Raw genomic sequence first — 15,562 nt, 5'->3', positions numbered from 1 at the left:
GAAATGAATAATGTGGCAAAATGACTTGAGGCATGGGGCGGTGGGGGTAGACATCCAATTTTACACATAGTTTGTGCAGCAAAAAAGGTGTCTATACCTGTTTTTCGTTCTCATCCTCCATGCGGAGTCTTTCTTCGATGCAGTTGCGAGCCTGCAGGAAGGCCTTCCTCTGGGCTCGTTCTGTTAGGATGCGTACAAACAGCCCTGACAGGTTGACACTGGTGAACAGTACTGTGTTGGCAACCAACTGCAAAAACACACACACATTACACACTATTACTTCTCTGGTACATTGTTGAAGACCAAATATTTAAGAAACCATTAGGAAATATTTACATCACTTTAGTTAGATCAAATATTTATACGTGTGTTGTTATGATCAATGAAAAATGTATTTTCATGTATATTTCCATATATTGGATGTATGGTAAATATTCTAATGTAAAATATGTTTTGTCATTTGGCATCTTTGTGCATTTGTTTGTGTGCATTGATGCACAATGCAGCACAGGAAGTAATTTATTTCAATTTCTTACTTTATTTAAAAGGGGCAAGCACAGAACTATAACACTAAGCTGCATGAACAGATGTGTATATAGTCAACGCTAATGGTTAAAAAAAACCCCATATCATAATGCTTAAAATCAAAGCTGAATAACAATAAATAAAAACAAGCAGCCTATACACTACACTGATTAAAGTATCCATGGCATTCATATAACTACATGTATACATGTGGATGTTTGCCAGGTTTTGTTACCCCTGCTTTCAAGGACCTGAAACTGGAGTTTCACTACCCTAAACGGGCTGAATGGCAGTTTAAGGGTGTTATACCAGTTAATTCATTTACCTGGATATTTTTCAAATATATAATTTTTTATTCAATATTTTCTATGAGAAAATCTGTGACATCTCTTATAATAGACACAAAGCAGCATGACTGTATATAATAATTCCTATTGCTTGGTTGAGGCTGGCTGAGTTACTTGACACAGTTCTGCGATTGCCTATGATGTGTAGACTAACAAGCAGTCACTGCAGGTAATAAATACACAATATATTGATGAAAATAAATATGTTAACTCATATCCTCATTCACCTTTAGTATTTTCTGTTGTAGAACTTAGTGATGGAGCTTATTTGACTTTAAGAAATGTTACCCCAAAACACCTTATACTTTATTAAAATATAGCTTATATGTTTAACTAAGCATCATGAAAACACTGTCATATTTTGAAATGATGTATCCACTTCTTGTAAAATTTTAAGAAACTTTTACTGCCACAGACAGGCACGTTTCCCAGAGCGACGAATAACGGATTGCCTTGAGAACGCTGTTTTTGGCAGCAGAAGTCTGGCTTTGTGCTTGGCAGCACTGTTGGCAAGGATCAGCATGTTCAAACGATGCTCAAGTAACTTTATAGCCCGGAGTGAATAAATGTGGACATCAGAGTTAATTGGTGTAAAATACTCTTGAGCTTCTCTGTTGTGTTAAACGCAGTGTGCTCATTACTGACCTTACTGCACTAGCAACAAAATCTTTCATTCTCGGCTGTTGTACCCATTCACTGGCAGTAATGAAGATCTTCAAACTTTTACGATGCAGTAAAAAAAATAAAAGGAGTACATTAACTTTTATTCGGCGACATGATTAATTCCAAGGTGTCTCATTATGATGTATACAGGTATTCACTGAATACAATACAAGGTTTTTATTTGCAATGCTTTTTCCTCCCCTTTTCTTTAGTTTTTTTTTTTAGTTTTTTTTTTTTTTTTGCTGTTGTACTTCATATTAATAGTAGTAGCAATAAGTTAATAAGTAAAAATGCCAATGATTGCTGAGTTTATTTACAATTATATTTTTGTCATTTCTTTCAATGGGGTCTAATAAAGTACCTATTTTTAGTTTTATTGTTTTTGTAATCTAAGCTTTATCTAGACAGGTAAGGCTATAAACCCATACCCCATTTAACATTTTATGGTATTTAAACTACCAACAATGAATAAATTATGCTACTAAAAGGACCTGATGCATGATGAGACCAAAGAGGCCCTACAATAAGGTGCATTTGAAATTATAGTCAACACTTGCTTTAGTAATAAGGTATTTCATGTAGAAGTAGACACAACCATAGGCTGAGTGCTTGGGACCTAGGTGGGTGGTTGTTGCAAGCCTGGACTGTGCAGGGTCATGCCACACAGCTCATCTCTAAGCTTAATGGATTAGCTATCTCCGGTAGTACAGCTAGCAGTGTCCTTCACATGGCTATGCAGGTACCGCATAGCCTACATACAGGAAAACAAAGCTCTGTAAATAGGCTGTCATCATTTGGGAGCACGATGAAATGACAGAATCCCAGTTTCACTTCCAAGAAATGCCCAATATTTGTGTCATATGTTGCACGTAGGCAGACATGTTCCATTATACCCCTGGTAGGTTTTGACTGATGTGACATATCTTCTTTTCCCACAGCTGATGACAGCCAGGAATGTGAGCATATGTGTCTGACTGTGACAGGAAAAGGTACAAAAGCTATACATTTCCAGAGAGCCGTGTACCAATTTCTATTCCGGCTCTGCAATGACATGCATGACTTTGCCCTATTTCTTAACGGAAGCATATGTAGAGTAGTCAAAGTGGTCTTCCTCTGTGTGTGGGTGGGTGTGTGTTTATGTGTGTGTGTGCTTGTCCCTCCACTTTGCCCTACTTCTGGTGCTTGGAGGATGTCACTCTAGTTCTTCATTCCTGACCTGCTCCTTTGGGATTGAATCATATCCCATAGAAAACAGTCGTAGACTGTTTTGCTTTACTATATATTTTTAAATCAGGGTGCCTGCAGGGAAGTCTTGGTTTCACCACACTATAATATACAGTAGCTTAACACCACTAAATATCATAAATGTGTTACACGCATGGAATTTGTGTGGAAGAGGGAGAAAAACTATGTGAACTGATAGTCACCGTTACATTCACTTCCACTACATACCACCAAGATAAAGCTACAAATTCTCAACATTTTTTGTCTTATGAGAGCAAACATGCTCTAACTTGTCTCGTGTTATTGTTTTGCCGGATTTGATTAAAACCTAAGCAAAGCCCATCATGTCTTACCACATGGAGCTATCCTTGGTGCTGAACTGACATCTAAATTGCTTCTCTCTACCTGAGCTTCATATCCTAATACGGGCTACTCCAGCAGTGTGTAGCTCATACGAATAGATTATTATATTCACACGCATAATAATATAAGCTCCAAGGTTACCAAGTATTAGAGGCACCATAATCATGTGCAACATGTACTTACTGTTCTCCATAGTTTTTGTGTTTTCACTGTGACGGAAGTGGCAGTCACAATCAAATGGGAGATGGACACCATTATTCCAAACACAACAGCCAAAAGCGTCCGTACAGGTAGCAGCGCATAGGCGACGAAGGTGACCAGGATGAGCTGCCACATGCCTTGCTCCGGGGACGTCGGGGGCTCTAGCCCCATGGCGCCCAGGGAGAAGGGACAGCAAAGGAAGGAGAAAGTAAACCCGAAGAGCAGCGTCAGGTTAACAATCTGTTGGAGCTGAGTCACTTGCAGGTACTTGACATTAGTTACAATAAACAGGGACACGAAGATGACACAGTGGACCGGATGGGACCCCTTGGAGATGGTGATGCTGGGGCCGGACAGCAACTCCACCACAGCCAGCGTCGAGGACAAGAATATGAGCACGGCCAGGGCTTTAAGAGTGGACGTCTGCTCCAGTTTCAGGTTGTAGTTCTGGAAGAGAGACTCGAGTTCTTTGCAGTCGAACTCGTCCTCGCATACGATGGTGGTCAAAGGGACACCCGGTGGACAGTGACTTCTCTTCCGCCTGGTTTTGACTTTCTGAAACGGTATTTCCTCCATGTCAGTGCCATTCATAAACTGAATACCTGCTCACAGCTTAGCTTAAACAGAACAGCGGATCCCGCGCCGACACAGACCCCGGGATGCAAACGTAAAAAGACGCGCACAACAGACTCAAGGCAGAGCGTCCCAGATAGCGGCCACAGACGCGCTCGGCACTATCCACAGGTTGGACTGTGCTGTCCGGAAAGATTAGCTGGCAAGCAAATCTTCATTTTCCAGCAGTGTTCCAGGCGATGTGCCATATACATGTAGCCTACTAAAAAATAATTACTATAATAAGAATTCAGCGTTCGCTTGAGCACCACTGAAGAGCACGTCGTCTACTTGTGACGGTAACAGCTTTTTTTTCTTTTCTTTTCTTTTTTTTTTTTTTTTTTGCGGGGCTCAGATAGGATCACGCCTGCGCATTATGAGGTGAAGATAAGACAGGTCTCAGCTACTCAACACACGCAGTCAAGACGATTTGACTAGCGCGGCTACAGAGCTCCCCTTCAGCCTGACAGAACAGCACATGCATCATCCTTAACAGCAACGTCTCCTTTTTCCACCTGCACACGACGTGTTTCCATCGTTAAAGCCCGTGCAGTGACTTTTACTATGCTCTGATTCATTTACGCGCTGCCTTCCTCTGCCTAATTCCCTCACACACAAGCACAGAAGATGAGAGAAAGAAGCGCAATTAATAGCGCTACCGCACGTCACCGTGTTCGAGACACGACTATACTCTCATAAACTGGGAGCTACTGCGTTTGGTTGGCACAGACACAGAGTAACATGATTGCATAGCATTCATAATAAGACTCCTGTATTGCCATGAGGCAGCCACCCTCACAATCAGCACTCTTTTGGCATTCAGGGGGGTGGTGTCTCATTCATTACCAGGAGAAGATTAGTCATCCGTCACAGGCTGCCATTGCCACGACCCGTCGGTACCAGAGAGGATGTAAGAAAGTGACAGACTGATGGCCAGTGCCAAAGTCCAGCACTCTACCATGCTACCAGGACACTCACATGCCTTCTGTTCCACCTCCCTAGCTCTCACTATGTGTGTGTGTGTGTCTCTCTCTCTCTCAGCTGTTAGTGTTCTAGCTTTCACTGATCCAGCACAGCTATATACAGTGTGACAGGTAGATGGAGAGAGTGAAAGGGATGGGGCAAAAATAGAAACAGAGCAGTAAAGTATTTCGCAGCCTACTAAATTCTGAGACAAAAAGGGAAACAATGTTCTATAAAAGACTTGTGCTACCAGCAACATGGAAGTAGACAATTTGTGGCAAACATGAGGTGTTGGAGCTGATATGTTTGGTCATTAGTTAAAAAAAAACATAATTAGAATCACTAGCTCAAGCTTCTGAAATCCAAAAAGGTTTGGAAAATGTCACCTGGAAATTGATGATATAGAATATTCAGGTTTAACCAGGTTTTGTTGATTACCGAGTCAAACTTGACACAGACTAAAACTGAACTAGGCTAAACTTTAGCTAAAGAGAAATCTTAAACAAGCCTGCTTGCTGTCACACTAAATGAACAAACAGCTGTCTGCATAACAATAGAGTTCACCTTTCCCTCTTGGGGACCTGCCAGGCTCACGTCTGTATTATCTGTCCCTGCTGCTCTGAGAGGAAGATATGGGACACCAGATGTAGGACACATTGCTTTTACACTGATAATCTGTCTTATCTACAAGGCTTTTACTCCCTTTTTACTGAGCTTTTATTAGCTCCCACATATAAAAAAAAAACATTCACATTGCTGTGTGTCGGCTGTCAGCTTCAGTCTCTCGCACAGGTGATCTGCAAATGAGAGAAAACAGTGGCATCATTTACAGTCTCCTGACTAGAGTGTAATTAAAGTGGCACCGATTTTATGTCATTGCCTTAATCAATTTTTCAATATTCCTTATGTGGCATCTCCTAAATTAATCACAATAGCGAGGGCTGCAGTTTTTCAGTGTTGCATGGCATAGCCACAGTCTTTTGAGGCGAATGCCAAACTGTGCGCTCAACAAAAGACCAAAATCAGCAACATCCGTGCTGTTTGCATAGCTGCATGTGTAGGTTTCCAAATATTTATTTTGTCTGACACAGATTTGTACGGATCTCTTTGCATCTCATTGAAGGATTGCAGTATTCCAAGAGGACCTCCTGTCCTGTTTGCAGCCAAGTATATTGAAGGATGAGAGCAGAGCCATCATGCGGTTTAAATGTGTTATTCTCTCTGCTTTTGATGGCTTCAGGTTTAAGTGCATGGTCACACTCTGCCAGCTCTCATCTTCTGAGAACAAAAAAAGGTCTTTTGGGAGTTCACGCTGCAAAGTTGCACTCCAAGGGTATTGGACAGACGCCAGCTTCCTGCTGCCTCTCTTCCAAATATCTTCTATTTTTCCTCTTTAACGCCATCATCACATAAGCCCCCCTCCCCCACCCCCTAAAAACAGCTTGTCATCTGAAACGATGTGAAACAGCATTATATTGTTATATATTTGACATATTTATGCTGCAAAATTGTTATTTAACAGGATGATGACTCATCAGCTTCATATCTCTGGAGCAGTTAAACGGTTGTCTGCCACACGTCAGTTGTATAGCTTCCTTTCAAAATGGGTTTTGTCAATGTCTCCGATTAGGCTTCTGCTTTTAGGCAGGTGTTTTCAGAATGTACAAATAAAATGCTCACACACCACTAGGGGGAAAGAAAGAATAATAACAATAGTAAGAATAACAAAAGTCCATCTCAGTGCTTGTTTGCACATGCTGATATCAAGAGATCATCTTCCATGATAGCTAAGCATCTGGCAAATCCCACCAGTGTTCACATGCGGTTGACGTATTGGTGGTCTTGTAATAACAGACACATTGGTTCAACACCAGCAAATGAAACAGCTAAAAGACACCCAAGAGGGACAAGCAGTGCATGTCATGAATTAGCTAATGTTAGCCATAATTAAAATGTGCCAAGAAAAAAGAAATGCAGGTGTTCTCACAGTTGCCACTCAGGTGTGTATTCCCCTCAGATAAACACCCACAATCTTGGAAGGACAAGAATAATATGGCATATACAAAATAGATGAAGTGAGAATATAAGATTTCTGTGAATGGTATTTTGTTTCATTGCTTTCAACACACGGTGATCAATCTGTTTCTTTTCCTTTACTTATGAAATAAATTACACAGCATAAATCAAATATGGCCACGAGTCAGCTAGCTTTCACATAAACTTAAAAGAAATGAGTGCAATTCCAGCCCTGAGCAGGAACCTGCAGAACTCCATTTGTCAGGGCTGAAAACACAATACACACATAATTACCAAATCAAAACTGGACTTGAGGAAAAAGTCCACAAGCGTATCCTTCATCAGAAGGATCCACATTAGAATGATTTGTCCCCTCTCAAAAAAGTGTTTACAGTCACAGATGATAAATGCTGAAGCTACAGTACTCTGTCTGTCTTGAGTCACCCCTCATTTCTTTATATTGTGCTTGGAAAATGGGAAATAGCTGCAGAGAATTATTGAAACATAGAAATATAAATGGAAATGTAGCATATAAGGCAACATTTGTAGTATTGACACTGAAAAACAATATTTCCTATGATTGCTTTCTGTTAGTGCAGATTTATTGTAATTTCTTTAACTAATCTTCAGGAATAGTTTTCCAGGCTTCCTCAAAGATGTTTAAAGCTCTTCTCTGGATGATGATCTGTTGTTCCGTTCTCTGTCGAGATGATCCCACATTGTTTCAATAAAATTGTCCAGGCTCTGTAAAGGCGTGATGACTGACTGACTGATAGTGTTCTACTGTGTGTTCTCTGTCAACGTATGCTTTTACTGCATTGGCAATGTGTTTGTCGTGTTGAAAAATGAAGCTGCTGCCAATCACATGATGTTGCATGGTGGATCATAATCGGAAGGTACTTTCATTTTTTTTTTTTACACAATCCACTACATAAACCGAGACTCTATGATTCACATCAGTTAACTGGTTTTGACTCTATCTGAATTTTGTTAAGATGGGGATTATTTGTCATAGTCTCTCTTCACGATTGTAAGCTCGTTAATCTGGCACAGTTTCTCTGTAGTCACCTCGATCTGTATTTCAATTTCTGCTGAGCAGCACCTCCTAAATTAATCTAAAAGATGAGCACTGCTGATGTTCAGAGCCAAATAAGGCACAGTGCATTTAAACAAAATAAAAAATCAGCAACCTTTGATTTCTATTCATGGAGCTGCATGTGCTGGTTTGGATATATATCTTTTCGTGCTTATACAATTATACTTTCTTTAGATCTGATTGAAGGCGTGCAGTATTCCAGGAGGACTTCTTGGCCTGTTTGTGCCAGGTATATTGTAGGATGAGAGCAGAGCCATCGTGCGGTATAAATGTGTTATTCTCTCTGCTTTTGATTGCTTCAGGTGTAAGTGCACAGTCACATTCTGCTAGCCCTACTCTTCTGAGAACAAAGAGGTCTTTTGGGAGTTCGTGCCACAAGGCTGTACTGCAAGGGCATCAGATATGGAGACAGTAGCCAGCTTCCTGATGTATGTCTCTTTACTAAAAATCCTTTTATTTCCTCTGCCTGCCTTTCTGTTTCAGGCTCTTACTCATTCATCACACACACACACAAACCTCAGACTGCAAGACATGAAACAGCTGAGTATCAGAAATGATATAAAACAGCTGACATATTTACATTGCAAAATTGTTATCTGAATAACAGTTTGATGACTAGGCAACTTGAGCTCTTTGGAGCAATTAAAATCTTTTCCACCACATGTCAGTTGTTTTACTTCTTTCTAGAAAGCTCATCTATAGAATACATGAACCTTAGCAGGCTGAATTTATACAGACACTTTGATCCACGCCTCATATTTGGCTTCTCTTGTAAATTGAATGGTGAGAAATGTCACTCTGGCTCTGTCTCTCTCGCTCACTCTCTCAAGAAAAGCTGCAAAAAGATTTCCACAGCCTTTAATTCTCCAGCCAGCTGGGTTTTCAGAATCTGCTGGTTTGGGCCAGAATGGAGACAAGAGGATAGAAAAGATGAATTAAAAACTGTACAAGAAAAATATGCAAGCTACAAAATGAAAGGGACGGAATGAGATTTCTCTGCATGATATTTCTTACTATAACAATCACACTAATTCAGCACCAGCAGGTGAAATAGCCAAGAGAAAGCCAAAAGGAAAAGGTAATGCATGTTGTCAATTAGCAAATGTCAGCCATAATTAAAATGTGCTAAGAAAAAAGACAAACAAAAAAACAGCAGGTTTTTCTGTCATTCAGATGCGTGCCTACATCAGAGAAACTGCTACATCTTGGGAGGACTTCTCTGTGTGGTATTTTGTTTCATTGCTTTTGGTCACAGATGTATTTCTTCTCCTTTTTTCGTGAAATAAAATACAATGAATAAATCAAATTTAACCACAACTTAGCTAGCTTTCACATATCCTGAAAAGAAATGTGTCCAAACGTGACCTCCGGCAGCAACAGAACATACTAATAATTACCAAATCAAAACTGGCCTTGGGGGTGAAAAATCCACAAACCTATCCGTCATTCAACACATTTCAAAACATGCTGCAAGAGATAAATGCAGAAGCAATATAAATGCTTTGAACATGATTCATTTCTTGATGTACTTGCCATCGCACTGACAGCAATACCACTGTTTTTGACTGTATCCTAATAATAAAGAATGAAACGGCCATTTAATACTGTTTTGCTTTAAAATAGCAATTTATTTGCAGTCATTGTTTAGAAAACTAAATAATTGTGCAAAATATTTAAGGCCTAGAGACGAGCCTGCAACCATCTAACGACTGCCGGTCACGTGTGAAATCTGTGTATTCTACAATACACACATTGATCATTTTAATTACTTACCTGTCTTGCCTAATCACATCTCTGTTGTGTGCTCATGCACCTTGTAGAACAGAGTTTAGTGTGGAAGAAGTACCAAAAAGGTGGAACTGAAAAGCTAAGTGAGAAAAAGAAACTAAAAATAGATGCAGCAAAATGTGTCAAATTAACTGGCATGTTAGCTGTCGGGCTGCTGCTGCTTCACCGTCAACAACAGCACCAGCAGCAACTAATAACCAGCCCTAACAGTCACAGGAGGCTGCTGCTGCTAGCAACAGCTGTGGAGAAGTGCAGAAGGAGGGACAGCAGTCCCAACAAAGGGTGAAGAAGAGACGGAGGAAGAAGAAATTAACATGGTAAGAAAATAGATGGAGAGATTCAAGGATTCAGATAAAATGCATGGCTAATTTGACCATGAGCCACGTTTTTAATTGTCAATTATCAGCTTCATTTATCTGACTGGGAAACTATGTTTATGTTACATGTGCTGTTGTAAAAATGTAAAAATACAGTTTGGTGAGTGATTACTGGCAGCTGCTAACGTAAAACTGGTTGCAAAGGTGTATCAGGTGTAGTTTCCAGGGATGAAGCTGACTTGTCTGCAAACACTTGCAAACTACACCCAAAAAGGTTTGAGCAGAAAAAGTGAGAAACTGTGAACAGTGCAACATAAACCAGAAGAGGAGAACATGTTCCTTCTAAGGAAATGTTGGGGCTTGACTGCAACCAACATGTTTCAGCTTTTACTTTGAAGGAGACAACTCTCAGTGTGCATCCCATTTTTCACACTGCTGAGATTAGCATGTGAGCTGGTGGCCTTGGTATTCTACTAGCAACCCTTATGCAACCAATTTCACCTCGCAAGCAACCACTCACTATCCAGTCATTGCAGATTTTTCCTAACAATAGGTGGTTGCCAGGAGGTGGCTGACTGATTTTTAGCCCTGCGTGATTGAGTACTAAAGCAAAGCATTTCAGATTTGATTGTAGGACCACTCCTCTCACTACAGTTTTTAGCTTATTTTATTTTCATTTAGAATTGTGTTCTAAAATGTAATTGAATTCAGTGTAATTTCCATATTTTCTTCCAGTAACAATAACTTATATATATATATATATATATATATATATATACACATACACATACATACATACATACAGGGAGTGCAGAATTATTAGGCAAGTTGTATTTTTGAGGAATAATGCTATTATTGAACAACAACCATGTTCTCAATGAAGCCAAAAAACTCATTAATATCAAAGCTGAATGTTTTTGGAAGTAGTTTTTAGTTTGTTTTTAGTTTTAGCTATTTTAGGGGGATATCTGTGTGTGCAGGTGACTATTACTGTGCATAATTATTAGGCAACTTAACAAAAAACAAATATATACCCATTTCAATTATTTATTTTTACCAGTGAAACCAATATAACATCTCCACATTCACAAATATACATTTCTGACATTCAAAAACAAAACAAAAACAAATCAGCGACCAATATAGCCACCTTTCTTTGCAAGGACACTCAAAAGCCTGCCATCCATGGATTCTGTCAGTGTTTTGATCTGTTCACCATCAACATTGCGTGCAGCAGCAACCACAGCCTCCCAGACACTGTTCAGAGAGGTGTACTGTTTTCCCTCCTTGTAAATCTCACATTTGATGATGGACCACAGGTTCTCAATGGGGTTCAGATCAGGTGAACAAGGTGGCCATGTCATTAGTTTTTCTTCTTTTATACCCTTTCTTGCCAGCCACGCTGTGGAGTACTTGGACGCGTGTGATGGAGCATTGTCCTGCATGAAAATCATGTTTTTCTTGAAGGATGCAGACTTCTTCCTGTACCACTGCTTGAAGAAGGTGTCTTCCAGAAACTGGCAGTAGGACTGGGAGTTGAGCTTGACTCCATCCTCAACCCGAAAAGGCCCCACAAGCTCATCTTTGATGATACCAGCCCAAACCAGTACTCCACCTCCACCTTGCTGGCGTCTGAGTCGGACTGGAGCTCTCTGCCCTTTACCAATCCAGCCACGGGCCCATCCATCTGGCCCATCAAGACTCACTCTCATTTCATCAGTCCATAAAACCTTAGAAAAATCAGTCTTGAGATATTTCTTGGCCCAGTCTTGACGTTTCAGCTTGTGTGTCTTGTTCAGTGGTGATCGTCTTTCAGCCTTTCTTACCTTGGCCATGTCTCTGAGTATTGCACACCTTGTGCTTTTGGGCACTTCAGTAATGTTGCAGCTCTGAAATATGGCCAAACTGGTGGCAAGTGGCATCTTGGCAGCTGCACGCTTGACTTTTCTCAGTTCATGGGCAGTTATTTTGCGCCTTGGTTTTTCCACACGCTTCTTGCGACCCTGTTGACTATTTTGAATGAAACGCTTGATTGTTTGATGATCACGCTTCAGAAGCTTTGCAATTTTGAGACTGCTGCATCCCTCTGCAAGATATCTCACTATTTTTGACTTTTCTGAGCCTGTCAGGTCCTTCTTTTGACCCATTTTGTCAAAGGAAAGGACGTTGCCTAATAATTATGCACACCTGATATAGGGTGTTGATGTCATTAGACCACACCCCTTCTCATTACAGAGATGCACATCACCTAATATGCTTAATTGGTAGTAGGCTTTCGAGCCTATACAGCTTGGAGTAAGACAACATGCATGAAGACGATGAAGTGGACAAAATACTCATTTGCCTAATAATTCTGCACTCCCTATATATATATATATATATATGTATAGATATATATAGATATAGGTCAAGGATAAAATAGAACAATGAATGATTTCCAAACATCCATCCATTCTCTTTTTTGGCTGGAGCCTGTCTAGGGATATTTTTCCTTATCATTATTTTTCAAAGTTAAAGGTGTTGCATCCTCAGCTTATGAAACATAATGTATTACCAATGATTGTAATGCCAATGCAGTACCTGCCTTTGCCTGTAAAGAGCATTCATATCCTGTTTTCTCACATGTCAGCTTCCTAATTCGAGCCCTTTACCTATCAACCTACACATCTGAGGTACTCCTTCAGTGTCTCCGTGGTTACAGACACCACCTTTCTAATCTACCGCTCACATCAGCATTGCTAATATGCATGCATATACTGTTGAGGGACTGATTTATTTAAAGGGTGGGCTAGATAGAAAATGACACAGTTTAATTTTCTCACTGTTTTTATTTATTTATTTTTCCTAAATAGTGTATGAACTGTTATTCAGATGTTTTGTGTTTATCAAAGAAATCCAGTGTTATAATGCAGGCCTGTGAAAACCCCACCAATCAAACATTCCCCTGTGACTACAAATGTTACAAAAGTGGGAAGGAAGAGCTCTGTTTTAACAGGAAGAGACTTCCATGAGGGGCAGCTATCTACTTCTGCTGGTGAGGGGGTAAAAGGAAAGAGAAGAGAAAGAAGACAACCACAGAGATACTGAAGTATTGACAACTAGAAACCATTTATTTATGTTTATGAAGCCATGAAGTAACAGCTGTTACGCGAGTGTGTTTCTGTGTGAAAGCTTAGCATGGATCAATAGCCATCAGGTCCATGAGATTGAAGTCCAGCAAGCTCCCACTGTGAAATCCTCTTAAAGCTTCTGATAGTTCAAGTAATCTGGGAGAGGCAACAAGTGTGTGTTTGCGTCTAGTCCACGTGCCCTGTCGCCTCCAATAATGGCGGTCTTCCAGAGGGTCACGTGCCTCGCCGACTTTGAGCTCTTGAAGTGTTCGCCATGCAGCGCATAAGATCAGTGACAAGAAAGAAAATAAAGACACACACACACACACACACACACACACACACACACACACACACACACACACACACACACAATATAAACACAGAAGCATCGGAGCCAGCTAACCAAGTAGACACTTCATGTGTCAGATCTGTCGCATTAATTTGAACTTTTTCTCATTTTATCTAACATTCATTTCAGTGTGTACATGTGGCCTGGGAACACTGGTGGCGAATTAGCTGGCTATTTTATAAAAAGACCTTTATTTGGCAGCAAAAATGAAAGTAAGAACACCTGAAATACTGGTAAGAATCCTCCACACCACACGACTAAAACACCCCTGTTTGTTCAGATAATGTAGTCTTTCCAATAGCGTTTTTTTTTTCATGGTACTTTCAGATCATTGGGAACATGTTTTAAAACCTTGTGTCAGTTTGCATTACCATATTGTACCAGTTAACAGTGAAATGATGAAAGTTATTTCCCACAACTTTAATTAAAAATAAATCTTGATGACAGATTAGCAGCATTCATTATACACGAGACCTTGAAGCAGACCAAAAGCAGATTTCATTGTCTGTTTTCCACGAGTCTTTATAAAAACTATAGATCAGTAGTAAAATGACAAGTAGTCAAAGTATTTGTGTGTCACACTAAGTGAAATATCCAAATGTACAGACTTAAAGATAAAATAAACTCCTTATCAAATAATCTTGGGCAGATAGTAGCAAGCAGACAATAAAGGGATCATCACATTGATTTAGATGTGTGCTGTATGTCACCACAAAGCCTATTTTAAATCTGTGAAGAGAGAGAAAAGTGAGCGAGATCTATGCATAAATAAGCGATAGAGTCAGAGATGCCTGTGATGCTGGTCAACAGACACCTATACAGTGAATATTGAGTGGGTCTGATCTAGGAAACAGGCCAAAACAGAGCTGGCTGATTGGAGGCCTAACGGATGAGACTCAACAACACTTCGAAAGGCTTGATGTTGAATAGGAACTGGATATTGAATTTCAAAGACACAAACAACATTCAGCAGGCAGAGAGGGCAGAGCTTCCTCTTATGTGCGCCCTGTGTTGCTGTTCTCATAGGAGCCATACACTTGTCTGTGCAAGGCGGGGCCAGTGATCAATAACTAGGAGAAAGTGGCCGCTTGCCTTGATCCTAATTAGTGCAGGGTTAGAGCAGATTAGCTTGCACCTGAGCCCTATCTCAGCCTTTTTCAAACAACAACTCCCTCCCAATCAGGCTACCTAGAAGCACCAGTGTTATTCAGGGATGTGCTTGAGTTGTTGGGAAAAACAACTCTGTCTGCATATGAATAGTATCAATCTTTTCCACTCATTTTGCTTTATTGTTTGTTTGGGTTTGGGAATATCAAATTTAGGCCAAAAGTGGGTGGGTCTATCACAGAAGGATGTGAGGAGGGTGAGAAGCAACAATCTACCACATGATAATAGTTGCCATCATGGCAACAGAGGGATTATCTGCAAACTGTTGTTATTTCAGCCAAACTCAGGGAATGTATAGGAAGAGGAAACAGTAAGGAGATTAATATATGGCTAAATAAAGTGGAAGACCTAAAAAAAATATCTACAACTGATGGACAGTATCTGAAAGTCATCCAGAAAAAGGCCGGATGCAGGACCTGAGAGATGTATCTGGTTGATCTGTGCACTGAAGCCTCATCAGAAATGGTCTCCGTGGAAGGGTGACTGTCAAGAAGGCATTTCTAAGGAAGGGGAACGGTGAGATGAGGTATGCCAGATTAGAGAAAAACTGGACTGAAAAATCAGCGGCAACAGCTTTTGTGGAGTGATGTGTCCAAATGTGAAATTTCAACATTATCAAAGCAGACAGTGAAACAAAAGAAAGCCAACATCCAAAGAACACCTCTGAATGTCATTCAAGGCAGCAGTCGGGATTCAAACAGGGAACCCTTCTTGCTGTGAGGCGAGACGCTATTGTAAAGCCATAAAATAAAACAAAATAAATATGCAGAGGGAATGTCATTGGTGTCAGTGTGATACAATTTGTCAACACAATCAAC

The 15,562-nt window shown here is 40.3% G+C and overlaps 1 protein-coding gene across 1 annotated transcript in view; it reads right to left on the bottom strand.

Annotated features, from left to right (window-relative positions):
• Positions 1 to 4,941, bottom strand: part of LOC101470179 (adenylate cyclase type 1) — a 43,937-nt gene extending 38,996 nt beyond the window's left edge. The window contains exons 1-2 of the mRNA XM_014412227.3: positions 3,306 to 4,941; positions 98 to 247 (exon numbers count right to left, since the gene is read on the bottom strand). Of these exons, the coding sequence (XP_014267713.1) occupies positions 98 to 247; positions 3,306 to 3,914 (759 nt within the window). The 5' untranslated portion in view covers positions 3,915 to 4,941. The remainder of the gene's footprint in view (positions 1 to 97; positions 248 to 3,305) is intronic.
• Between the last annotated feature and the right edge of the window lie 10,621 nt (positions 4,942 to 15,562).

The sequence above is a fragment of the Maylandia zebra genome, linkage group LG18 (genome assembly GCF_041146795.1).
Source record: "Maylandia zebra isolate NMK-2024a linkage group LG18, Mzebra_GT3a, whole genome shotgun sequence".
NCBI lineage: Eukaryota > Metazoa > Chordata > Actinopteri > Cichliformes > Cichlidae > Maylandia > Maylandia zebra.
This window is presented reverse-complemented; position numbering and strand designations above follow the sequence as displayed.